The sequence below is a fragment of the Ranitomeya imitator genome, chromosome 2 (assembly GCF_032444005.1).
Source record: "Ranitomeya imitator isolate aRanImi1 chromosome 2, aRanImi1.pri, whole genome shotgun sequence".
Classification (NCBI taxonomy): domain Eukaryota; kingdom Metazoa; phylum Chordata; class Amphibia; order Anura; family Dendrobatidae; genus Ranitomeya; species Ranitomeya imitator.
Window position 1 is genome coordinate 503,493,421 of NC_091283.1, and position 27,376 is coordinate 503,520,796.

Consider the following 27,376-nt stretch of genomic DNA (forward strand, 5'->3'; position numbering starts at 1 on the left):
GTGAGGGTTTGTTTGAGAACTTAGTTATGCCCTTTGGTCTGGCTAACACACCAGCAGTATTTCAGAACTTTATTAAACATGTTTTCCGATTTCATTGGGTGCTTCATGGCAGTTTATCTGGATGATATCCCCATATATTCTGCTGATAAACAGAGCCACATGGGTCACCTCCGTGCAGTCGTCTGGAGGCTTAGGGAGAACTCACTCTTTGCTAAACTGGAGGTGTTTATTTTTTGCTCAAGAATTGTCCTTTCTGGGGTTCATTTTGTCCGCTGAGGGGTTTCGTATGGACCCTAGAAAGGTACAGGCTATTGTGGATTGGGTGCAATCCAGAGATCTCAAAGGTCTTCAGCGTTTTTGGGTAACTGAGAGTTATTGGCCATTTAAATGGCTTTTGAAGAATGGAGGCATTTTTTGGAGGGGGTTGCCCATCGTATCACAGTCATTACGGACCACAAGAACCTGTCTTACATTGAGTCCACCAAACGTTTGACCCCAAGACATGCGAGGTGATCACTTGTTTTTTTCTATCACCTTCAGGCCTGGGTCCAAGAATGTGAAGGCTGATGCTTTGATCCAATATCGCCTCCTGAACCTCCTTCCCCCATTCTTCAGCACTGAGTGGTGGTGGCTGGGGTTTCCTCAGCCTTGGAGTGAGAGATTTGTGAGGTCCAGTCTCTTGCTCCTACGTCTGTGCCGGATAATAAGTTCTTTGTGCCGGTCCAGTATTGGTTAAAGGTACTGTTTGAGTTCCATGACTTGGCTATGGGTGGGTATCCTGGTATGGCGGCCACGCGTAAAGCCATCTCTAAACTGTTTTGGTGGTCCTCGTTGACTTCTGATCTCGCTGTATTTGTGTCCTCTTGTAAAACGTGCCCACGCAAAAACCTCCCGCAACCAGCCGGCCGGGGAATTGGTGCCTCTACCAATTCCAGATAGACCTTGGACTCATCTGTCCATGGATTTTATTACCAATCTTCCACCTTCTAATGGCAAATCTGTTGTTTGGGTAGTAGTGGATAGGTTCAGTAAACAGGCGCATTTTGTCATGTTGGCGGGACTGCCTAATGTTGTGACTCTTTCTAAACTATTCATTGAGCATGTTATGCGATTACATGGTGTGCCTATGAGTGTGGTGCCTCATAGAAGGGTGCAATTTGTGTCAAAATTCTGGAGGGCTTTTTGGAAGATGTTGGGTATCAGTCTGATCTTTTCATCAGCCTATCATCCTGAGACCAACGGTCAGACTGAAAGCACCAATCAATCTTTGGAGCAGATTTTACGGTGTCTTGCCACGTCTAGACAGGATGATTGGTGCTCTTCATTTCCCATGGCAGAGTTCACGTTTAATAATCGTGTAAATCAGTCCACTAGTACTTCCCCGTTCTTTTGCAATTATGGTTTTCACCCTCATTTTGGTGAGTTTTCCCAGCTGGATTCAGGGTGTACAGGGACTGATTCGGCCATTCAGCAGTTGGGGGAGGTCTGGAGGGAGGTCGAGAGGAACATTGGGGAGGCTCAGGGCAAGTATAAATTTTTTGCGGATAAGCGACGGTCGGTGGGGCCGGCATTCCAGGTGGGGGATAAGGTATGGTTATCCACCAAGAACATAAGGTTGAGGATCCCTTCTGCTAAATTTGGTCCCAAGTTTATTGGTCCTTGTGAAATTTTGGAGGTGGTTAATCCTGTTGCCTTTTGTTTGCGTTTACCTCCGTCGTTGCGGATCCCCAATGTTTTCCATAAGGCTCATTTGAAGCTTTTGGTGCCTCCCTCAGGTGAGTCTCCCTTGCATCCACCCCGGTGATGGTGGATGGTCAGACCAAGTATGAGGTGGAACGGGTGATAGATTATCATATGCTCCGCCGTTCATTTCAGTATTTGGTCCATTGGAAAGGTTACGGTCTTGAGGACCGATTGCGTCTTGGGTGCCGGCGCATTCGGTCATTGTGGATTTGTTGGTCCGGGCCTTTCACACTCATTACCCAGGGAAACCTGGAGGTCTGGTGGCCCCCCCATTGAGAGATGTCATGATCCAGGCCAGGGTTTGTTTCTTGTTATTCTCTCCCCGGTCTGGTCATGCAGGGGTTAATCTTCTTTGTCTCGTTTTGGTATCTGTTTGGCTATTTCAGCCCGCTGCTGTCTGCAGGCAGCATCAGTTATAGTCCCTGCCCAGGCTCGAGCGGCTGACCCCGTTACTCCCTGATTTGTCCTCTGACCGTTTGCTCAATTCCCTTGTCTTCCCATTCCTGCTACCCCGCTTGTCTGAGTGTTTTGTTCCCCGTTCTGTGACCCCTTGGTATCTGATACGGCTTGAAATCAGACTTGTTTTACTGTCTGACTTCTCCAGCATCTCTGCTTCTGTCTGGCTTCGACTTCTCTGGCTTGTATTTGACCATGTGTGTAGCTGTTTCCTCTGGTACTGCATTTCCTGACCGTTCCTGACCCGGCTCGTCTGACCACTTTCTCGCCACTTGGTGGCACCAGCGCCACCACACTGCAGTGCTACGCTGTGAGTGCAACCTTTCTTACTTTCCAGCACCCCCTTGTGAAGGTTGAGCTATACTGCGTGACGGCAGCATTACAGGACCTTTGCTTTTTCAGCCCATTCTCCCTATTGTAGGTAATTGACACTCTGCTTTGCCCTCCGATTCTTTAGGAGGAATATGAAGCAATTGACTGTCTTTCCGGCAGCATAGGTCCAAGTGGCCATCTTCTAGTTTGTGGTTACACAGGAACACTAGGGTCAGGATCTCTAGTCTGTACAAGAACTGGCAGAGTCAATTGCATTTTTTTTAGCTCTACCTATTATCCCGAGTGAGTTTCTACTCTAGCATAACAAAGTGGTTGTCCTCCCCATTGATCTCTTCAGAAAGTTGTGAAGCTTGCCGAATTCAATTGGAGTGCAAGGTACACTCTGTTAGGATTCGGCTGTGCTTGTTGGTTTCAGTGGTCGTCACCTCTCCTGGGCAGGGGAAGCAAAATACATTACAGCATAGGATCGCAGCTGATTCTTTTTGTGAGGCAAAACATTTCCCTGCATGTTTTTAAGCAATAGTTTATGTCAAAGAAACAATCAGCTGTGATCCTCTGCTGTAATGACTGCATACTTTTTTGCTTCCTCTCTTGGCCAGGAGATGCGGGAGCACAGGCGTGCTGGTGCAGGACTACTGCGCCACCAATTCTTCCCAGTTGTTACGGTCAGGATAGCGCTCCCCTGGCTTGCTACAAACCCCTTCTGGACCATCCATTAAACTGGATATATGTCAGCAATTTGAAAAATTCCAAAAACGGTGCTAATATTCTCTCGGTGACCGCAAAGGCGACTATATGATAAAGGCCGGGGTCTGGCCGAAACGTCAACTGTCGCTTCACCCATCACCGTAAATAAAATTTATTCACTTGAAAGCATACCTTTCTACTGAGTGCAGTGATTCTATATTTGATTTGGACTTTACGGAACATTGGGTTCCTTTTCATTGGCACCTTTTCTCTACGTGGTCGAGTGCTAACCATCTATACTATCATTGAGAAGTTATGGTCAGCCAGATACATCATCACCCTTGACCCAATGAAAGGGTACTGGCAAATTCTCCGGTCCCAAAGTGCCAAGGAGATGACAGCCTTCTCTACACCTGACGGTTGCTTCCAATACACCAGAATGCCTTTCGGGCTGCAGGGAGCACCCGCCAATCTCCACAGGGACATGGACAGGATTGGAAGATGAGGAAAAAGGTATGTACTCCAGCTCCATAAGATCGCATAGATCGAAACGCGTTGTCTATCCTCATGACTGCATCCACCTTTGAGCAAGGATTCTAATCACGCTATATTTATATAAAGAATTTCAAGATTTTATGGAGCCGGAGTACACACCTTTTTCCTCATCTTCCATTGCTGCACGTCTTGGTCGGGACGAGATCTCCGTGCTCCTTTGGTCTGTCGGTGAGCTGGCTGTGGCTTTTAGCCTTATTTTTCTATATACATGGACAGGATCCTAGAAGTACACCACAGCTTACTTGGATGATATTGTGATCTTCAGCCCGGATTGGGGAAGTCATCTGCAGAAGGGCCAGGCAGTAATGGATGCGCTGATAAAGGCGGGGTTTACCATAAACCCAAAGAAGTGTGCAATGGGGAAGGAAGAACCTAAATACGTAGGCTATATTGTCAGGAGGCATAAAATAAAGTCGCAAGGGAAGAAAGTAGAGGTGATCCAAAATTAAATATAAATATATATGTGTCTCACTGATTTTTTTGAGGGCCCTGGGCGAAAGAGTCTCAGTGGGTCCCCCCTTTAACACATACCACGTTTCATGATCGCATATAAACGCAGCCATGTAGTATATAACACAGCCCACGTAGTATATAGCACAGCCACGTAGCATATAACACAGCCATGTAGTATATAACAGCCCACGTAGCATATAACACAGCCACGTAGTATATAGCACAGCCCACATAGTATATAGCACAGCCACATAGTATATAACACGGCCCACATAGTTTATAGAACAGCCATCTAGTATATAGCGCAGCCCATGTAGCATAAATATAGGAAATCGTTTGTGCCAACTGCCATGGGAATGTACAATAATAACATTAGGGTTAAACCACCAAGGTGAATGTCTACTTATTTCTCTACATTTCAGTTCACTCGTTGTGTATGTCCTATTCTAATGTATAATGTTCTTCTCTCAACTCCACTGTCATGTCAACTATGTAATTCCTTTATGATTTTTACGATTTATGTCGTGCTGCTGTGACACCATAATTTCCCACGGGATCAATAAAGTGTATCGTATCGTATCGTATATAACAGCCCACGTAGTATATAACACGGCCCACGTAGTATATAGAACAGCCATGTAGTATATAGAGACACTTGCCCCATATAGTGCTGCACAAATGTTATGGCCCCATAGATGCTCCATACAGACACTTGCCCCATATAGTGCTGCAGAAACGTTATGGCCCCATACAGACACTTGCCCCATATAGTGCTGCAGAAATGTTATGGCCCCATACAGACACTTGCCCCATATAGTGCTGCACAAACGTTATTGCCCCATAAGATGCTCCATACAGACACTTGCCCCATTTGCTGTTGCTGCAATAAAAAAAAATCAGATACTCACCTCTCCGTCGCTCAAGCCCCTGGCACTTTCAATATTCACCTGTCCTCATTCCAGCCACCGCTCCATCTTCTTCAGCGTCTTCTGCACTGATGCTCAGGCAGAGGGCGCGCACTAACCACGTCACCACGCCCTCTGACCTCAGCGTCACTGCAGAAGACGCTGAAGAGGGAGCTAACGCTTGAACGTGGAGCAGGTGAATATCGTGCAGCGCTGCGCTCCCCTCCCCGTTATACTCACCTGCTCCTGGCGCTGTGCAGTCCCTGGTTCCCGGCGCCGGCAGCTTCTTCCTGTACTGAGCGGTCACTGTTACCGCTCATTACAGTAATGAATATGCGGCTCCACCCTTATGGGAGGTGGAGCCACATATTCATTACTGTAATGAGCGGTACCATGTGACCGCTCAGTACAGGAAGAAGCTGGGGAGCCGGGGACATGCAGGGACCACGCCAGCCGCCAGGAGTAGGTGAGTATAATTAGACAGCCCCCTGCCGCTCCCCCTCCCCTGCCGAGTCAGCTCCGTGATGTGCCGCTATCTGAGGGCCCCTGGGGGAGCGGTGGTCCTAGTCACTGGCAGCTGCCTGCCCTTAACGCCGGCTTTGAATGGGCCCCCCTGTCTCGCCAGGGCCCCGGCACTTGCCCGGGTACGCCGGGTGCTGACGCCGGCCCTGATTTTACATCAGTATTTGTAAGCCAAAACCAGGAGTGGGTGATAAATACAGAAGTGGTGCACATGTTTCTGTTATACTTTTCCTCTATTTGTTCCACTCCTGGTTTCGGCTTACAAATACTGATGTAAAATACTGACGAAATACTGCTAGTGTGAAGGCAGCCTTACTGCGTATTACGGCCGTAAAAAATGGACCGTATTTTCACACGCTGAGTGTGACGCCGGCCTAATGCAGATGCACTGTCTAGACTTCCCTGTTTAGTGACTGAAGGTGCCAAACTTCAATTTTTTACCTCATTTTGGCCTGGAGTATGGTTTTTATAAACCAGTTGAAAGCTTAAACGGGAAGTGTTCCTGTGACTACCTCTTTAAGCAGCCGAGTGAGTTGATCCACCATACCCTTTAAAGATTGAAGTTTGGAAGTCTATTAACTCTATCTATTTACTCTAGCTAAGTAGTATTATTAATTTAAAAATATAAATTAATAATCTTATTCTACACAGGGTGATGTGTCTTCTGTATCTCCTGCGCAATATGTAGAGGTTCTTGGACCACCAGGACCCAAGGTGAGAACTTGAAATTAAAATATGCAATTACTATACAATTCTACAGGAAACACCAATCCCCTTGTAATGATAATTATTATACAATGCTACAGATAAGGCTATTCCAATTGTAATAAAAAATTATTATAAAATTCTACAGGTAAGGCCAATCCTCTTGTAATATTTTGTCCTACTGGGCCACTCATATCATTGACACTGAAAAAGGATTCAGCATCAGTGCTATTAAATTAAATTTGGCTTTAAAGGGAATCTGTCAGCACATTTTTGCTAGGTAATTGGACAGCAGAATGAGGTAGGGACAGCGACCCTGATTCCAGCGCTGCTTCACTTTGTTTACTGGGTGCAGCAGTTATGATAGAATCACAGTTTTCTCTGTTGCAGATTTATCAGAGATCGGAATGTTTAGCGATGTGTTATCCTGCCCGACCACTGATTGACATATTTTTGTGTACATTCTTTGGTGACAGAAAGCTGCTAATCAGTACTGGAGCCATGGTTGGACTGGGATGCATGAGGCCGCTTGTCCTGTAGTGATAATCTCCTGCAGATAAAACACTGATTGTATTGAAACAGCAAAACACAGTCCAGTAAAAGACACCTCTCTGCAATCAGGATCTCTTCCACTACATCATCATAATTTGGATTACATATCAAAAACCTGCTGACAGATTCCCTTTAAGGCTTACATAGATAAAATAGAATGAAAAAGTACTATTCCAGTAACTACATTTATGCTTACCTGATAACGGCTGCCTAATTTACCATTAGTTTAAGTCCTCAGCTAACAAAGAATAATTGTTGTAGCATATAATATATTGTGTGTTTTGCTTGTAGGGTGAAAAGGGAGACCCGGGAGAGGTTTGTATACAGATACGTGGCATTGTGATGGCAGCACAATTAATGTCTCATTAACTAGGTATTTACCCTACTTACTGTATAATTTCTTCTTATACTGGAAGGGGTGTAATTTGTGCAGTGACAACATCGAAACTATTGGCCCTCCAGGTCCTGTTGGGCCTCCAGGTCCACCAGGTCCTCCTGGCTCTCCTGGGGTCATAAGCCCTACAATCTACCATCAGGTAAGTTTTATCATATACTGCATATTTCTATGAACTTTTTATGCTAGTTTCTCAGCTGGATGCTCTCTAAAGCAGAATATAATAGGATTTTTTTTAGTGTCTATCAGAAAATGTTCTCCATCCCTTGTTCTGAATTCCACAGAATGACCACATGCTAGCCACCTTAGGGAGAGACCCAAGTTGGGCTAAATGTAGCGGTACGAAAGAGACCGAAAAGCCCTCTACTTAAAGGAAATACATAGTGGATGCTTTCCTGAGCATGTGTGTATCGCTTGCTCACCGAGCCCCACTCCATACAGCCAACCAATTCCAGCCCTGTGCTGATGAGGGCCTAAAGCCCGAAACACGTGTCCACAGGTAGGAATTGGTTGGCTGTGTAAATTTAGAAACTAATCCGCAGCATTGCACGCTTGGCGGTTCCAAGCGCTGTGGATTAGACTGGGGTGGAAAGAGATGATTTGCATAGCTCCGCCTACTGCAAAGGATTCTGGGTAAACCTGCTATTCTTTGTATTATGCTGCTTGCAAGTACTTTCCGTTTCAGGAAAGCATCCACTACACAGAATGACCACTTATTTCAAAGGGAACTGTGTAATGCTGACTTTCTCCTGTGGTGGCGATTTCAAGGAAAATGAACAAAAAGGGATTGGCCAAAAAGTACAACCATTTTAACATTTTTTTTTTGCAGAATGGCAGATCAGAGGTGTATGGATCAGTACTGTATTCTGTGAGTTCTCGCTGCTTTTTTTTTGTTTTTATACAGTATAAATTCATGAATTTTGACTGTATATACATTTATAGACAGTAAATACAAAGAGTGGCAGCATTATGGTTAGTACCTAAAAATATGCAAAAATATAGCTACCTTTCAAAAGTAAGTAAAAAAAATCTTATTTGACTTCAGTGTTTGTCCTAAATTTCAGGTTCTTTACAACTTCTAGCATATTGTGATTGATATAGGATCTCAGATAACATTGAATTTACATACAAGCTGATTGTTATGAGGCCAATTCAGAATTTTTTTTGCATAAAGCGGTGTGCGCTGGAGAAAGATGAGCTCATCTTATAGCTTGAAAGTTATTTTTGAGGCACTAGTGTCACGGGTTTACTGTGACAGAGAGGGGCCAGAAGACCACGGTGTTGGATTTATTGTACTCCTGCACTGATTAGAAGCACTTCATCATCATATCAAACAGTGCAGGTTTCTGCTTGCAGTGGTTGGGTTAATCTGTTTACTTGAGAGCTGCTGGAGCTTTCTTGCATTGATGGTCTCAGCTCTTCAGTGTTGGCCACTCTCCTTTGCTATGTATACTGGCCACTGGCAATCAGGGATTCCAGTATTAGTTTCATACTGCCTGGTGTAGAGTTGGAGGTGTTGGTTGTTTGAGGTGGCATTTGGAGCGTTGTTTAGAAGATTATTGCTTGGTGATTTGTATGTGCGAATATCCTCATCTTTGCCTACTTGGTTTTTCCTTCCTTTACTTCCCGGTGTTCCACTCTGTTGTTTGTGAGTGTATATTTTTATGATTGGTATTTTCATTAATCCCTGTACGTCTTCCCTTGTTAGTCTGTTTTCTGTATTCTGCAACACTACGACTCCCCACTTCGCTTGGTGGGGGAGGGGACAGATAATGGCTGATTTAGGAGCTCAGCAAGGCACGTGGCTCCACGTCTTCACCATCAGAAGTATTCTGGGGATCAGGGATAGCTAGAGCGTTCCTAGCTTTAGGGATAGGGAAGGAGCCCCTAGCCTTGGGATATCCTGCAATAGTGCAGTGACAAGTAAGCTTGGAAGTTACACTTAAGTTTTGAGGTACAGTTTTCCAGCAGATACACTTTAGGAATAAGGCTTTGTGGTTACATTGCAGAAACAGCCTCTGGGCACTCAACTCACAATGTAGCAGGGGGTGGCAGCAGTGACAGGAACAGTTAGGCTACTTTCACACTAGCGTCGTGCACTGCATGTCACTATGCGTCATTTTGTAGAAAAAACGCATCCTGCAAAAGTGCTTGCAGGATGCGTTTTTTCTCCATTGACTTGCATTAGCGTCGCATTGCGACGCATTGCCACACGTCGCAACCGTCGTGTGACGGTTGCGCCGTGTTGTGGCGGACCGTCGGCTGCAAAAAACGTTACATGTAACGTTTTTTGCTGCCGACGGTCCGCCATTTCCGACCGTGCATGCGTGGCCGGAACTCCGCCCCCACCTCCCTGCACCTCACAATGGGGCAGCGGATGCGCTGGAAAAATGCATCCGCTGCCCCTGTTGTGCGGCGCATTTATTGCTAGCGTCGGTACGTCAGCCTGACGCACTGTGATGGGCCGAGTACGACGCTAGTGTGAAAGTATCCTTACTTACCACAGTCCATATTCCACAGTAGGCTAGATACTCATTCACCATATTCAAAAATTTTCACTCCTTGTCAGACTACCCTGTGCATCAGAGGCTGGGTGCTGGGAGGGTCTAATGAGACTGTCCCAGACCTTTGATAGTGTTCCCTTGCCTCTGTTGGACCTGCTGTGTGTCTCCCTCATCTCTCATTTTTGCTTGCCCAAGGATCTATGACCTTGGGAGTTGGACACAATGACCCTGGAGGTCCCTTCCAACTCTAAAATTCTATGATTTTATGAATAACTTACAGCAGGCAGTTATAAGTTGGCAGCTTGAAGTATATACAGTTGCAAATCACTCTCTTAAATTGGGTCATTTTGGCTTGTACTCACCCGTTATCAGTTTTAATGCTAGAAGCGGTCTGCAACTACTTCTAGTATTCATGACCACTTTTAATCCAGGAGCAGTTACTCAGGTCTAAGTGCCAACAACAGTCCAGAGTAGGAACAGGCATAGGTAGCAGTCTGAAACCAACCCATTGGAGTTCAGATTATCTACATGGCAAGCCTAACTCCAACTGCAACCACAGATCCTTCCTAACTGTGCTAATGCAGGTTCACATTGACTTGCTACACGTTGCCCAGTACACACTCTCTAACTAGAGCAGACCAACCATAAGGTGCACTTATATATCCTGGCCCCACCTAGAACAGAGCAATACGGAGCAACAATCCAGGGTGAAACTAACACTGGGAGACCTGTAAGTTACCAGCTGTGGCACTGGGAGAAGCCGGCGGAGGCGGAGCCGGACTAGTCCCATGTCCAGATATGTTTCCCAGCTAGAGTGTTTACATCATGCTGTAAGCGATTTGAAATCGCATGAATCACCGGACAAATTCTCGTAAAAAACTCCAATAAAATAAAACACAGACATGTTGCAATACAAAATTAGTAACTATCTTCTGTAGTGCTAAATTGAAATAGTAAATGCTGACTCTTTGCACAGGGCCCTCCTGGAATCCCTGGAATCCCCGGCCCTCCAGGACCTCCCGGACCACCTGGAGTTGTTTATCTAAATGTAAGTTTGATTTTCATGAGTGAAATAACAGCTTTCTGTTATACTGCACTGGGGTCTGTGCCCTCTGGAGTAACCAAAAATAAGCAATTATGAACACCATAAAATCTTACTATTGTACAAGTTTTGCCACCCATGCCTATCCCTCACTCTCTGTTTCTTAAAAGTGCAATTCAGGTTCTCCCCACCTAATAGTAAAGGGAAAAGGACTGAGGACACTGTGACAGCCAAATGGTCTACCTCTGTGGTACTTATGTCCTTAATTACAAGTACCTGTCCTCCATCTATACAGAACATGTGCACCTCCACTTTTACTGAACTGTCAACTCTTTGGTTAACAATGTCATTAATAACATCTAATAGATTTTTTGGAAAACATTCTATATGAAGTAGACTCTGGTGAAAAAGTCATTACCTAAAATGTCATCTCCAAAAGAAGATTACTTCTCCTTGACCTTGAGGCCAATAACACCCATCATGTAGTGTTCGGTTTGGTTAGTTCTACCCTTTTTTATTGTTATGGGTATTGAAAAGCAATCCCAGATCACTTGCACAGCAAAGATTAATGTGGTTGATTTCAAAATCTGTCTTCTCATATATCCCTTTGTCCATCAAAAGTAGAAGCACAAGTAAGAAGTGACACTTTCCTACCAATTACATTGTGCCAGGGTTTATTCCTATGTTTAGGAACAAATAATGTTTAACATATAAAGTGTTACTTGGAAACCCTTTCTTTCTGCAGAGAGTCTTCCCTGTCCCAGCACGGCCACATTGCAAGGAGACGGTAAGAGCAAGTGTGAATTTGGATCATTTAAAACACTTACCCAATATAAATAGGAGTTGTCACCATTAAAATAGAGACTAATAGGATGGAGTGCAGGATTTAATGACTTAATATGACCTATGATAAATAAGTTTAACTTTTTAAGATGCCCTTTGTGATCACTCGTGTGGCGATGTCTTTTTTTTTTTAAAACACAGAATGGTAGACTACATGTAGTTCCAAAACTTATCACTCATTCATTTTATACAGGTTCCCAATGAAGAGACTGAAGACCGAGGTAAAGTTATCTACTTATCGATAATTCATTTGATTGCTACATTCACATTATTTGTAAATGCATTCATTCATTGTTCTGTCATCCTTCACATCCATAATTATCAAAACTCATTTGTCATCTAACTTTCTGTTGCCATCAGACGCTAGGCCAGCTGAAAAGGGTCATCATCATCAAAAGGTAAGAATGGACATTATTTCAATTATTCCAGGAGGAAAAAAACATTCTTTCACACATATACCACCAATACATTTATATCGATTTCAAAACTGAAACTATGCAACAGATTTTATTTTCTCAGATTCTCACTTTGGGGATAAAGTGGCCCTAACTTTTGTACAAAAGACCATCTGTGTATGGAGTCTTATTGGAAACTAGATTGTGGCCCGATTCTAACGCATCGGGTATTCTAGAATATGCATATCCCCGTAGTATATGGACAATGATGATTCCAGAATTCGCGGCAGACTGTGCCCGTTGCTGATTGGTCGAAGCAACCTTTATGACATCATCGTCACCATGGCAACCATTATGACATCTACGTCGATACTGTGCCCGTCGCTGATTGGTCGAGGCGAATTCGCGGCAGACTGTTCCCGTCGCTGATTGGTCGAGGCAACCTTTATGACATCATCGTCGCCATGCTGTGCCCGTCGCCCAGAGATGCGGGATTTCCAGGACAGACAGACGGAAAAACCCTTAGACAATAATATATATAGATGCTGCAAAGGAAACAGATTAATTATCTTACAGAGAGTAGAAAACCCCACCAGTGCCTCTTCTTGGAGGTAGCTACCTCAAACTTTAATGTCCATCCCTGGCAGCCTTGCAGCTTTATTCTAGAGTCAGGTGGCAATAACTAGATATAGTCTTTATTCTTTTATAGAGAGCTGCTTTGCAAACTCTTCTGAATCCTCAGTTTATACCAGTAGTCATAACCAGACGTTCATCTGCTTATGGCAAAGATTCAGTTTGTTACACTATTATTCTCTCCTAAGTACCCTGGTCAAGGTAGACTTGCTTTTTGGCACATAATTGACACCCACACCTCTCAACCTATGCCCCTATCAATGGTTGGCATCTACTATGGTGAGTGTAGTAGACTCTTTGGTTGAATATAGTAATGGGGGATATTTTATTTGAATGAATATCTTTAAAATTATGTATTACACAATGTTTTATCAGCGGTAAGAGGCAATGAATTTGTTTTGTATGGTGAAACAGATACACAGTTGGGTTTTTGCAAACAAAGATGAGATGTCTCAGGCTTGGGAGGAAGTAGCAGAAGGCAGCCTGGTGTACGTGAAGGTACCAAGTAGTGCTTTCTTCCGGACCAATGTGGGATGGAGTAAAATCATGGTATGTTCCATATAGACACTGTCTTAAACATGTATACTTTGCCTAATATTTTTGCATGTGTGCCTCATGTTTATAGTGCCAGTTGCAAATGGCTGTATATGTGTTAACTTCTTTTAGTTGGAAGAGTCTGAGCCCATTTTCTCAGCTGATGACCCCTTATTGTCAGAGGAAGTAATAGTGAGTAATCGACGGAGACCTACAATGAGTGCTATATTTGCTTGTCAAAGATCACATTTATAGCCCTTTATTATTATTAACAGTACTTTCTATTGTCAGGAGGAAGACTCTGATAACCATGATGATATTGTAGCAGTGCTGCCGAGCATCAGCCCCAGAATTCCCTCAGTAAGATTTCTTCATATGATCAAATTTTCTTCCGAGCGGCTATAATTTCGTAAAACATCTGACATGGCATGTTAAAAGCCTTGAAAGGTGGAGGTTCGACTACAGGCATACACCATTTGCTAGGGCTGACTATAAGATGTCTGCTGGGTAATATGCTTCCATCATTATTTGTCATCTCTGCTTGTGTGCATATTTCTGCAGGCTATACACTGTACATATATAGTCCGATAAATGCAGATGGAAGTTGAATGGGCACATTTCTTAGTAGAATATCTCCTTCCATAAAGATGTATGGCAACCTGGAAACAGTCAACTGTGCTCACTGACTAAACATTGTCTGTTATCCTCATGGAGGTGGATGATGCATGCTGCTTGTCCTGCTCTCCAGACAATATTTTAAAGTACTTGATTTCCCCAACAGTGAGCAGTTACCAGGTGGTCTTCTTGGCAATAGCAGCTTTCATTTATTGTCTGTGACACACTCACAATAGTGGAAAGTCATAACAGAACCCCAAGTTGGAAACCCGTGAGAGGCTGGCCAAGTGACCAAAACTCCATCTACCCAAAGCGGCCGAATGCCTGTCAAACGAGGAAACAAAACCACACGTTTGGTCTAACCTTAAGTTCAGATTACATAGTAACATAGTAACATAGTTAGTAAGGCCGAAAAAAGACATTCGTCCATCCAGTTCAGCCTATATTCCATCATAATAAATCCCCAGATCTACGTCCTTCTACAGAACCTAATAATTGTATGATACAATATTGTTCTGCTCCAGGAAGACATCCAGGCCTCTCTTGAACCCCTCGACTGAGTTCGCCATCACCACCTCCTCAGGCAAGCAATTCCAGATTCTCACTGCCCTAACAGTAAAGAATCCTCTTCTATGTTGGTGGAAAAACCTTCTCTCCTCCAGACGCAAAGAATGCCCCCTTGTGCCCGTCACCTTCCTTGGTATAAACAGATCCTCAGCGAGATATTTGTATTGTCCCCTTATATACTTATACATGGTTATTAGATCGCCCCTCAGTCGTCTTTTTTCTAGACTAAATAATCCTAATTTTATAATAATCCTAAGATTAATGTTCTTTTGGAAAGTATGATGTCCGCATGTCAACACATAGACCATTGTACACATGCTTACACAGACCTCCAGTCCACGTGGATAAAAAATGACGAAACTCCCTAGTTTGTTCCGATTCATCGATTATTCTAGTGCATGTGAATAGACAGCTCCTGCACCCGTTTTCTATAGGGACTACTGTAGATGTGACTTGTCCGCAAAGTTTAGTGCTCGTAAAAAGGACATCCATGTTGAGGAGAAAGGCTCAACATGGACATTCTGAGGCTTTGTTTCAAGAAACAGTAATATACGGCTATGGATTGTGTTTAGCATTGCAGGTAATCCCATTGCAGGTGAATGGAAATATACATTACAAATATTACTGTTTATAAAGGGGTTGTAAGCTTTCTGCTCAAAGAATTACCATACATTGACATGTAATAACATAAGAAAAACTAAAATGCTTTGGGGCTTACCTTAGCTCACACAGTGAAGCTCTCGTTGTCCATAAGTAACACTTGGAAACAAATTGCTGTGTCCATAGCGTATAGGATTGTAGTTGCATCCTCTACTACACAGGTTCTGAAACCATCCAGTGCTGGTGCAGATAGAAGCAGGAGGACGTCCTGTATTTGCTCTCATCTGTGCAGTAGAGCACACAACAGCCATTTCGGCAAGCTATGGTGGCAGCCATTTGCTTACATGTGCAACGCATGGGCACATAAGGGTTTAACGAGGTTGGCCAGAGTAAGCCATAAAGCGCTTGTGTTACTTTTTATGAGTTAACAAAATTTGGGCAGAAAGCATACAACCCTTTACATGTACCTTAGAGTATATGTCACAGGATAAGTTTTGTCTACTTTAGAATCGGTCATCAATGCTACCACACCCAATAAGCAGTACGGCATGTAAAAGTGCCTGAACACTACGCCGACTGTGAAGGATCAGATAATTCTGAGACATATAGTCAACCATGTGAACAGCCATTAGGGGATGTCAGAGCAGAATACTGTAAAGCACATCTTGGGCTGCCATGACAGTTCCCTTTAGGAATAGGTGAGGAGTTACCGACTGAGACAAATTTTGATTATAAATACCAGATGTTCTTCTTTCTATGAAATCTACAGCTACGTCTCATAGCACTAAACATTCCTCTGTCTGGGGACATGACGGGGATCCGTGGAGCCGACTTACAGTGCTATCGTCAGGCTCAGGAGATGTCTCTTTTTGGGACATTCAGAGCACTTCTCTCCTCCTCCAGTCAATCCCTGTCCTCTATAGTGAAGAAGACTGACAGGGGACTTCCCATAGTGAACTTCAAGGTAAGCAAACGCTACAGTGTGATCATTATTAACCTTCAGAGAATGTTAAGATGCAGCTAAATACTATTTCTTCTTGTCGATAGGGAGAAATGCTCATGAGAAACTGGCACTCTCTTTTTGATAGTAAATTGTCCATCCATAAGTCTGGTGTTCCAATTTATTCTTTCAATGGAAGAAACATACTCAGTGACCCTTTATGGTAAGAAAATTATTTTCTATCTATCTCCAGTCGAATAATAATTGCAAAAACTTAAAAAGTTTAAAGAAAAATCAAACAAACAAAAAAAGTCATCTTCTTAGGAGAAATACTGGTTGTGTGTACTCCATATGCAAAACTTATGGTCTTCACAAGTGCAAGTCGATGGGTTGGCATGACATGGGGAGGTCTCCAGAAGACCTCTATGGTTGTCACTGCCGGATTGCTATGAGTGCTGCCCGGTGGTCGGCGCTGATAGCAAGTCAGCAATTCTGCTACATACAAGCAATCAGATCATCCATCGCCTGTATGTAGCAGAGCCGATCAGGTTATGGCAGCTTCTAGTCTCCAATGGAGACTATTGCATCATGCCAAAAGTTAAAAAAAAGTTTTTAAAAATATAAAACAATATAAAAGTTCAAATCACCCCCCTTTTGCCCCATTCAAAAAAGTAAAAAAAAACAACAGCATACACATATTTGGTATCACCGCGTTCAGAATCACCTGATCTATCAATATAAAAAAAGAATTAACCTAGTCGCTAAACGCGTAGCGATAAAAAAAAGCCAGAATTACGTTTTTTTGGTCGCCGCAACATTGCATTAAAATGCAATGCCTACAACCTGCAGTAACCACCGATCAACCAAACCACTGCATGACCAGCTCTATCCTCACCTACTGTATTCCCACCCATCCCTTGTAGATTGTGAGCCTTCGCGGGCAGGGTCCTCTCCTCCTGTACCAGTTGTGACTTGTATTGTTCAAGATTATTGTACCTGTTTTTATCTATATATATACCGTATTTTTCGCTTTGTAAGACGCTCCGGATTATAAGACGCACCCCAAATTTTGAGGAGAAAAATAGGAAAAAACTATTTTTTAATAAATTGGTGGGGCGTCTTATAATCCATGCGTGTTATTACTTACCAGGGGTTGTGGTTGTGGTGGATCAGGGTCCCAGGCTCGTTGCCGGAGGCAGGAGTGGAGCATTGCTGCAGGCTGGGATGAGGGGGTCTGCAGGGGGCTCCTGTGCTGCAGGGGGGCTCCTGTGCTGCAGCCTGGGATGAGGGGTCTGCAGGGGGCTCCTTTGCTGCAGGCTGGGATGAGGGGTCTGCAGGGGGCTCCTGTGCTGTAGGGCTGTCTCCGGTGCTGCGGGGGGCTCTGGCGACATTTTGTGAAAGACCAGAGCCCCCCGGCAGTTCTTCCATGCGTTCCAGTATGACTAATTCCGGGAAAATGGCCGCCGGAATCTCGAGAGATGAGATCTCAGCGCTGAAATCTCATCTCCCGAGATTCCGGCGGCCATTTTCCCGGAGTCAGTCATACTGGAACTAACTCCGGGAAAATGGCCGCCGGAATCTCGAGAGATGAGATCTCAGCGCTGAAATCTCATCTCCCGAGATTCCGGCGGCCATTTTCCCTTAATTAGTCATACTGGAACGCATGGAAGAACTGCCGGGGGGCTCTGGTCTTTCACAAAATGTCGCCAGAGCCCCCCGCAGCATCGGAGCCTTCAGCATCACCCGGGGCAGCAGCGGACAACCCCGGCAGTGGCGGCGGACGACAGCGGCGGCAGGCGGTAGCGGCGGCGGACACCCCCTCCTCCCAGCCTGTAATGGTAAGCGGTATATCCGCTTTGTTAGACGCACCCACATTTCCCCCCCAAATTTGGGGGAAATAAAGTGCGTCTTACAAAGCGGAAAATACGGTAATTGTCTAAGGGTTTTTCCGTCTTTCTGTCTGTCTGTCTGTCTGTCTGTCTTTCTGTCTGTCTGTCTGTCTGTCTGTCCTGGAAATCCCGCGTCTCTGATTGGTCGAGGCCGCCAGGCCTCGACCAATCAGAGACGGGCACGGCATCGACGTAGAAATCCCGCGGCTCTGATTGGTCGAGGCCGCCAGGCCTCGACCAATCAGCGACAGGCACAGCGACGATGATGTCATAAAGGACGTAGACATCCCGCGTCTCTGATTGGTCGAGGCCGCCAGGCCTCGACCAATCAGAGACGGGCACGGCATCGACGTAGAAATCCCGCGGCTCTGATTGGTCGAGGCCGCCAGGCCTCGACCAATCAGCGACAGGCACAGCGACGATGATGTCATAAAGGACGTAGACATCCCGCGTCTCTGATTGGTCGAGGCCGCCAGGCCTCGACCAATCAGCGACGGCACAGTATCGACGTAGATGTCATAATGGTTGCCATGGCGACGATGATGTCATAAAAGTTGCCTCGACCAATCAGCGATGGGCACAGTGACGATGATGTCATAAAGGACATAGAAATCCTGCGTTTCTGATTCAGCTACGGGCACAGTATCGACGTAGATGTCACTCATAAAGGTTGCCTCGACCAATCAGCGACGGGCACAGTCTGCCACGAATTCTGGAATCATCATTGTCCATATACTACGGGGACATGCATATTCTAGAATACCCGATGCGTTAGAATCGGGCCACAATCTAGTTATGTATGCCCCTCCTCACACGTAAAGCGCCATGGAATAAAGGGCGCTATAATAATAAATAATAATAATAATAATAAAATGCAATGGAAGATCAAAAGATCATATCTGCACCAAAATGGTATCTTTAAAAACATCAGCTCGACGTGCAAAATATAATGTGCTCACGCAACCCGAGATCACGAAAAATGGAGACACTGGGTATCAGATTGGAAAATGGCGCAAATTTTTTTTTTTTCAGTCAAACTTTGGATTTTTTTTCACTACTTAGATAAAAAAGAACCTACACATGTTTGGTGTCTATGAACTCGTAATGACCTGGAGAATCATAATAGTAGGTCAGTTTTAGCATTTAGTAAACGTGGTAGAAAAGCAAAACAAAAAACAGTTGTGGAATTGCACTTTTTTTTGCAATTTCACTGCACATTTAATTTTTTTCCTGTTTTCCAGTACATGATATGTTAAAAGCAATGGTGGAATTAATAAGTATTCACAAATAATTAACTGTATTTTCTCACTTTCAGGCCACATAAGGCTTTCTGGCATGGCGCTAGCCAAAGAGGGTCTTCTGTCCGTGGCAGAAACTGCAAAGAATGGAGAAATCAAGTCAATGCAGAAGGCCTTGCATCACCATTTACAAGTCACTGGATCCAAGAAAATGATTCCTTTAGTTGTGCCAAGACATTAGCCATTCTATGCATTGAAATAGCCTTCCCATATCACTACATGTGGTGATCGCAGATCAGCAGCAATAAACCTTGCAGGCGGCATATTTATATTCCCATATTTATATTGTATATGTAACTAGCAATAGTCTTTGCACCTGCGTCTCCTATTTCACAGATGCTGGACATCACACGTACAACCGTGAATTTTGATGTACTCGAGTTGTGACAGTTAACTACTACTCTGCCTATGTAGTGTCTATTAAAGGGAATCTGTCACCAGCTTTTTGCTACCTCATCTGAGAGAGCATAATCTAGGCAAAGTGACCCTGAATCCAACAATGTATCACTTAGTTTACTTGGTGCAGCAGTTGTGAAACAATCAGACTTTTGAGCTTTAACAATGCAGCAGAGTTGAGAAAGTTGCCCATACCAGGCTCTGTATGCACACTGTCTATTGTCAGTGAGCTGCTTATCAGGGGAGGGGGCGGAGTTGGACTAGCAGGCGTGTGCTGCTGTAGTCCAGGCAATGGTAATAATCAGGTGATAAAACCTTCAGTGTAAGTAAACAACAGCACACAGCCTGACATGTGATGTATCGTTTAAATCTGTGTTTTAACCCCTATCTCATAAAGTCCTCAGATTACATAGCAAAAACCTGCTGGCAGATTGCCTTTAAATAGCAGCAGCAACAAAATACCAATATTTGCACAGAAACGCTCACACTATTGTCACCGAGAATTTTGTCAGCATACCAGCACAAGAATGTATATTTACACAAGAATGTAAATATAAAACCAGTAACACTGGACATGGGGGCACAAAGTACTTGCATAAGATACCCCCCACCGTAATAATTGCATAATCTGCAGTTCTTTATGCTTTCCTTAGCAGAAATGACCAGAATCAGCACCAGGTTTCCTTGCAGATTACTAACCGGTAAATGGTTTTATCGAAGTCAGTAGTCTGCCATCTATAGGCAAACCGATAGGCTTATACAGGTCCTTCTCAAAAAATTAGCATATAGTGTTAAATTTCATTATTTACCATAATGTAATGATTACAATTAAACTTTCATATATTATAGATTCATTATCCACCAACTGAAATTTGTCAGGTCTTTTATTGTTTTAATACTGATGATTTTGGCATACAACTCCTGATAACCCAAAAAACCTGTCTCAATAAATTAGCATATCAAGAAAAGGTTCTCTAAACGACCTATTACCCTAATCTTCTGAATCAACTAATTAACTCTAAACACATGCAAAAGATACCTGAGGCTTTTATAAACTCCCTGCCTGGTTCATTACTCAAAACCCCCATCATGGGTAAGACTAGCGACCTGACAGATGTCAAGAAGGCCATCATTGACACCCTCAAGCAAGAGGGTAAGACCCAGAAAGAAATTTCTCAACAAATAGGCTGTTCCCAGAGTGCTGTATCAAGGCACCTCAATGGTAAGTCTGTTGGAAGAAAACAATGTGGCAGAAAACGCTGTACAACGAGAAGAGGAGACTGGACCCTGAGGAAGATTGTGGAGAAGGACCGATTCCAGACCTTGGGGAACCTGAGGAAGCAGTGGACTGAGTCTGGTGTGGAAACATCCAGAGCCACCGTGCACAGGCGTGTGCAGGAAATGGGCTACAGGTGCCGCATTCCCCAGGTAAAGCCACTTTTGAACCATAAACAGCGGCAGAGGCGCCTGACCTGGGCTACAGAGAAGCAGCACTGGACTGTTGCTAAGTGGTCCCAAGTACTTTTTTCTGATGAAAGCAAATTTTGCATGTCATTCGGAAATCAAGGTGCCAGAGTCTGGAGGAAGACTGGGGAGAAGGAAATGCCAAAATGCCTGAAGTCCAGTGTCAAGTACCCACAGTCAGTGATGGTGTGGGGTGCCATGTCAGCTGCTGGTGTTGGTCCACTGTGTTTCATCAAGGGCAGGGTCAATGCAGCTAGCTATCAGGAGATTTTGGAGCACTTCATGCTTCCATCGGCTGAAATGCTTTATGGAGATGAAGATTTCATTTTTCAGCACGACCTGGCACCTGCTCATAGTGCCAAAACCACTGGTAAATGGTTTACTGACCATGGTATTACTGTGCTCAATTGGCCTGCCAACTCTCCTGACCTGAACCCCATAGAGAATCTGTGGGATATTGTGAAGAGAAAGTTGAGAGACGCAAGACCCAACACTCTGGATGAGCTTAAGGCCGCTATTGAAGCATCCTGGGCCTCCATAACATCTCAGCAGTGTCACAGGCTGATTGCCTCCATGCCACGCCGCATTGAAGCAGTCATTTCTGCCAAAGGATTCCCGACCAAGTATTGAGTGCATAACTGAACATTATTATTTGTTGGTTTTTTTGTTTGTTATTAAAAAACACTTTTATTTGATTGGATGGGTGAAATATGCTAATTTATTGAGACAGGTTTTTTGGGTTATCAGGAGTTGTATGCCAAAATCATCAGTATTAAAACAATAAAAAACGTGACAAATTTCAGTTGGTGGATAATGAATCTATAATATATGAAAGTTTAATTGTAATCATTACATTATGGTAAATAATGAAATTTAACACTATATGCTAATTTTTTGAGAAGGACCTGTATTCCTTTATTGATATTATAGGAAAATTATACTGATAAGTCCCTTTTTAACCAACCAGTTTGAATATTTTGGTTTATTCTGTGATTAAATTGTGAAAATTCGTAATTATCACTTTTTGTAAAAGTTTATTTAAAGTTCAATAAATGATATTGAAATAAAAAATATAAAAAAAAATTACCAATTTTCATCAACGTAAGGCCACGTTCACGTGTTCAGTATTTGGTCAGTATTTTACCTTAGTATTTGTAAGCCAAGACAAGGAGTGGGTGATAAATACAGAAGTGGTGCATATGTTTCTATTATACTATTCCTCTGTTTGTTCCACTCCTGGTTTTGATTTACAAATACTGAGGTAAAAAAATTCAGATACTCAATGTGTGACATGATCTCCCTGCACTGCCACGTGGACAATATGGGGATTATGAGCCAGTGCTGGCACCAGAGCCCCGTCCGTCTTCGTATGTTCAACTGTACTGGCATTCTGGATGCCGATACAATTGAATGCAATAATAAGAGAGGGAGCGTCAGCTGATGCTCCCTCTCCCATCATTTTCCCTCTGCATCTGACGTCTCAGCACAGCAGGTGCAATGATGTCACTACATGACGCCCACTGTGCTGAGATGTGCAGGCGTTCAGAATGCTCGCTGCAGAGAGTGGAGCAGTGGGGGAAAGAGGAGGAGAGGTGAGTATTGTATTTTTTATGGGGAGTACATTATACTGTATAGAGGCCTATGGGTTGTGCATTATACTGTCTGGAGGACTATGGGGAGTGCATTATAGTATATAGAGGACCATGGGAAGTGCATTATATTGTATGGAGGCCTATCGGGAGTGTATTATATTGTATGGAGGCCTATGGGTAGTGAATTATACTGTATGGAGGACTATGGAAGTACAATATACTGTATGGAGGTCTATGAGGAGTGCATTATACTGTATGGAGGCCTATGGGGAGTGCATTAAACTGTTTGGAGGCCTATGGGGAGTGCATTATACTGTATGGAGGACTATGAGGAGTGGATTATACTATATGAAGGACTATGGTATGCATTATACTATATACTATATGGAGGCTATTTAGAGAGCATCATTCAGTGTGGGGATTACAGTGAGGAGGCCATTATACAGTTGGGAGCTAATGTGGGGACTTTGTAAAGTGTGGGGGCCATTATACAGTGTTAGGACTATCAAACAGTTTGCAGACTACTAAGAGGTCAGTATACTGTGTGTGGGGGTACTATACAGTGCAAGGGTCATTATACTGTGTATACAAGAGCATCGTACTGTGTACAGGGGAGCTGTACAGAGGGGAGACTCGGGACATTACTAAATGTTAAGTGGGCACTTATTGTTATAGGGGAACTCAGGTTACTGTGACTGTCAAAGGGGCACACAGAGGACATTATTATTTTCTAGGGGGCAAATTGTGGGCACTTGCACAGGGCATTCATATATTCTAGAGGGTTATTTTACCATCTAGAGGGCACGCGATACCACACAGTAAGAAAACCAATAAGGACACATACGGCAGCAGCTCTGCATTGGAGTATCGGCAGGATAAGAAATTTGTGCAGGTTGGGGATAAATGGGGACTGTGCTGGAAATGTGAGAAGTCATATACAGTGGGTACAGAAAGTATTCTGACCCCTTTAAATTTTTCACTCTTTGTTTCATTGCAGCCATTTGGTAAAGTCAAAAAAGTTCATTTTTTTCACATTAATGTACACTCTGCACCCCATCCTGACTGAAAAACCCCCCAGAAATGTAGAAATTTTTGCAAATTTAATAAAAAGAAAAACTGAAATATCACATGGTCCTAAGTATTCAGACCCTTTGCTCAAACACTCATATTTAAGTCACATGCTGTCCATTTCCTTGTGATCCTCCTTGAGATAGTTCTACTCCTTCATTGGAGTCCAGCTGTGTTTAATTAAACTGATAAGACTTGATTTGGAAAGGCACACACCTGTCTATATAAAGGTACCGTCACACTTAGCGACGCTGCAGCGATACCGACAACGATCCGGATCGCTGCAGCGTCGCTGTTTGGTCGCTGGAGAGCTGTCACACAGACAGCTCTCTAGCGACCAACGATGCCGGTAACCAGGGTAAACATCGGGTAACTAAGCGCAGGGCCGCGCTTAGTAACCCGATGTTTACCCTGGTTACCATCCTAAAAGTAAAAAAACAAACACTACATACTTACCTACAGCCGTCTGTCCTCCAGCGCTGTGCTCTGCACTCCTCCTGTACTGTCTGTGTGAGCACAGCGGCCGGAAAGCAGAGCGGTGACGTCACCGCTCTGCTTTCCGGCTGACCGACGCTCACAGCCAGTACAGGAGGAGTGCAGAGCACAGCGCCGGGGACAGACAGCTGTAGGTAAGTATGTAGTGTTTGTTTTTTTTACTTTTAGGATGGTAACCAGGGTAAACATCGGGTTACTAAGCGCGGCCCTGCGCTTAGTTACCCGATGTTTACCCTGGTTACCAGTGAAGACATCGCTGAATCGGTGTCACACACGCCGATTCAGCGGTGTCTGCGGGGAGTCCAGTGACCAAATAAAGTTCTGGACTTTCTTCCCCGACCAGCGACAGCACAGCAGGGGCCTGATCGCTGCTGCCTGTCACACTGGACGATATCGCTAGCGAGGACGCTGCAACGTCACGGATCGCTAGCGATATCGTCTAGTGTGACGGTACCTTAAGACCTCACAACTCACACTGCATGTCAGACCAAAAGAGAATCATGAGGTCAAAGGAACTGGCCAAGGAGCTCAGAGACAGAATTGTGGCAAGGCACAGATGTGGCCAAGGTTACAACAGAATTTCGGCACTACTCAAGGTTCATAAGAGCACAGTGGCCTCTATAATCCTTAACTGGAAGAAGTTTGGGACCACCAGAAGTCTTCCTAGACCTGGCCGTCCAGCCAAACTAAGCAATCGTGGGAGAAGAGCCTTGGTGAGAGAGGTAAAGAAGAATCCCAAAATCACTGTGGCTGAGCTCCAAAGATGCAGTAGGGAGATGGGAGAAAGTTCCACAAAGTCAACTGTCACTGCAGCCCTCCACCAGTCAGGCCTTTATGGCAGAGTGGCCCAAAGGAAACCTCTCCTCTGTGCAAGACATATGAAAGCCCGTATAGAGTTTGCTAAAAAACACATAAATGACTCCCAGACTATGAGAAATAAGATTCTCTGTTCTGATGAGATGAAGATAGACCTTTTTGGTGATAATTATTATTATTATTACTATTTATTATTATATCACCATTTATTTCATGGCGCTTTACATGTGAGGAGTGGTATACATAATAAAAACAAGTACAATAATCTTAAACAACACAAGTCACGAATGGTACAGTAGGAGAGAGGACCCTGCCCGCGAGGGCTCACAATCAAATTCTAAGCGGTATGTGTGGAGAAAACCAAGCACTGCTCATCACCTGCCCAATACAATCCCAACAGTGAAACATGGTGATGGCAGCATCATGCGATGGGGGTGTTTTTCAGATTCAGGGACAGGGCGACTGGTTGCCATTGAAGGAAACATGAGTGCGGAAAGTACAGAGATATCCTTTATGAAAACCTCTTCCAGAATGCTCTGGACCTCAGACTTGGCCGAAGGTTCACCTTCCAACAAGACAATGACCCTAAGCACACAGCTAAAATAACAAAGGAGTGGCTTCAGAACAACTCTGTGACCATTCTTGACTGGCCCAGCCAGAACCCTGACCTAAACCCAATTGAGCATCTCTGGAGAGACTTGAAAATGGCTGTCCTCCAACGTTCACCATCCAACCTGATGAAGCTGGAGAGGATCTGCAAGGAAGAATGGCAGAGGATCCCCAAATCCAGGTGTGAAAAACTTGTTGCATCATTCCCAAGAAGACTCATTGCTGTACTAGCTCAAAAGGGTGTTTCTTGTTGTGAATTCTGTTGTCGGGCTCCCTCCTGTGGTCATGAATGGTACTTCGGCTGGTTCTGTCCATGGACTTCCTCTGGTGGGTGTTTCTGAGTTTCCTTCCACAGGTGACGAGGTTAATTCGTTAGCTGGCTGCTCTATTTAACTCCACTTAGATCTTTGCTCCATGCCACCTGTCAATGTTCCAGTACTGGTCTAGTGCACTCCTGGATCGTTCTTGTAACCTGTCTTCCCAGCAGAAGCTAAGTTCCAGCTTGTATTTCTTTGGTTTGCTATTTTTCTGTCCAGCTTGCTATTTTTTATTGTTGTCTTGCTCGCTGGAAGCTCTGGGACGCAGAGGGAGCGCCTCCGCACCGTGAGTCGGTGCGGAGGGTCTTTTTTGCGCACTCTGCGTGGTCTTTTTGTAGGTTTTTGTGCTGACCGCAAAGTAACCTTTCCTATCCTCGGTCTGTTCAGTAAGTCGGGCCTCACTTTGCTAAATCTATTTAATCTCTGTGTTTGTATTTTCATCTTTACTCACAGTCATTATATGTGGGGGGCTGCCTTTTCCTTTGGGGAATTTCTCTGAGGCAAGGTAGGCTTTATTTTTCTATCTTCAGGGCTAGCTAGTTCCTTAGGCTGTGCCGAGTTGCATAGGGAGCGTTAGGCGCAATCCACGGCTATTTCTAGTGTGTTTGATAGGATTAGGGATTGCGGTCAGCAGAGTTCCCACGTCCCAGAGCTCGTCCTTTATTATCAGTAACTATCAGGTCATTCCGTGTGCTCTTAACCACCAGGTCCATTATTGTCCTGACCACTGTTATGAAAGGTAATTCAGTACCACAATGGACATAGAGGTCAGAACACATACAGTGACCTGACAATAACCCAAAAACATAGAACGAACTCTGAGACGTGGGAACTCTGCTGACCGCAATCCCTAATCCTCTCCAACCACACTAGAGGCAGCCGTGGATTGCGCCTAACGCTCCCTATGCAACTCGGCACAGCCTGAGAAACTAGCTAACCTGAAGATAGAAAAATAAGCCTACCTTGCCTCAGAGAAATACCCCAAAGGAAAAGGCAGCCCCCACATATAATGACTGTGAGTTAAGATGAAAAGACAAACGTAGAGATGAAATAGATTTAGCAAAGTGATGCCCGACTTTCTGAACAGAGCGAGAATAGGAAAGGTAACTTTGCGGTCGACACAAAACCCTACAAAAACCACGCAAAGGGGGCAAAAAGACCCTCCGTACCGAACTAACGGCACGGAGGTACACCCTCTGCGTCCCAGAGCTTCCAGCAAGCAGGAAAAAACAAATAGACAAGCTGGACAGAAAACACAGCAAACAAAATAGCAAAGCGGAACTTAGCTATGCAGAGCAGCAGGCCACAGGAACGATCCAGGAGGAAACCGGTCCAATACTAGAACATTGACTGGAGGCCAGGATCAAAGCACTAGGTGGAGTTAAATAGAGCAGCACCTAACGACTTCACCACATCACCTGAGGAAGGAAACTCAGAAGCCGCAGTACCACTTT

General features: G+C 44.3%; 1 protein-coding gene across 2 annotated transcripts in view; it reads left to right on the top strand.

The window, feature by feature from the left end:
* The window catches only part of LOC138664695 (collagen alpha-1(XV) chain-like), a 47,667-nt gene extending 25,559 nt beyond the window's left edge, over positions 1–22,108 (top strand). Inside the window, exons 9-22 of one of the 2 annotated variants that reach the window (XM_069751616.1) lie at positions 6,306–6,368; positions 7,203–7,226; positions 7,328–7,447; positions 8,135–8,173; positions 10,786–10,857; positions 11,597–11,638; positions 11,888–11,915; positions 12,055–12,092; positions 13,137–13,271; positions 13,389–13,448; positions 13,548–13,616; positions 15,808–16,002; positions 16,086–16,201; positions 19,183–19,532. In XM_069751616.1, the coding sequence (XP_069607717.1) occupies positions 6,306–6,368; positions 7,203–7,226; positions 7,328–7,447; positions 8,135–8,173; positions 10,786–10,857; positions 11,597–11,638; positions 11,888–11,915; positions 12,055–12,092; positions 13,137–13,271; positions 13,389–13,448; positions 13,548–13,616; positions 15,808–16,002; positions 16,086–16,201; positions 19,183–19,393 (1,212 nt within the window). In that variant the 3' untranslated portion in view covers positions 19,394–19,532. Of the gene's footprint in view, positions 1–6,305; positions 6,369–7,202; positions 7,227–7,327; positions 7,448–8,134; positions 8,174–10,785; positions 10,858–11,596; positions 11,639–11,887; positions 11,916–12,054; positions 12,093–13,136; positions 13,272–13,388; positions 13,449–13,547; positions 13,617–15,807; positions 16,003–16,085; positions 16,202–19,182 lie in introns of both variants that reach the window. The other variant, XM_069751614.1, reaches the window with a different exon arrangement.
* The last annotated feature ends 5,268 nt before the right edge of the window (positions 22,109–27,376 follow it).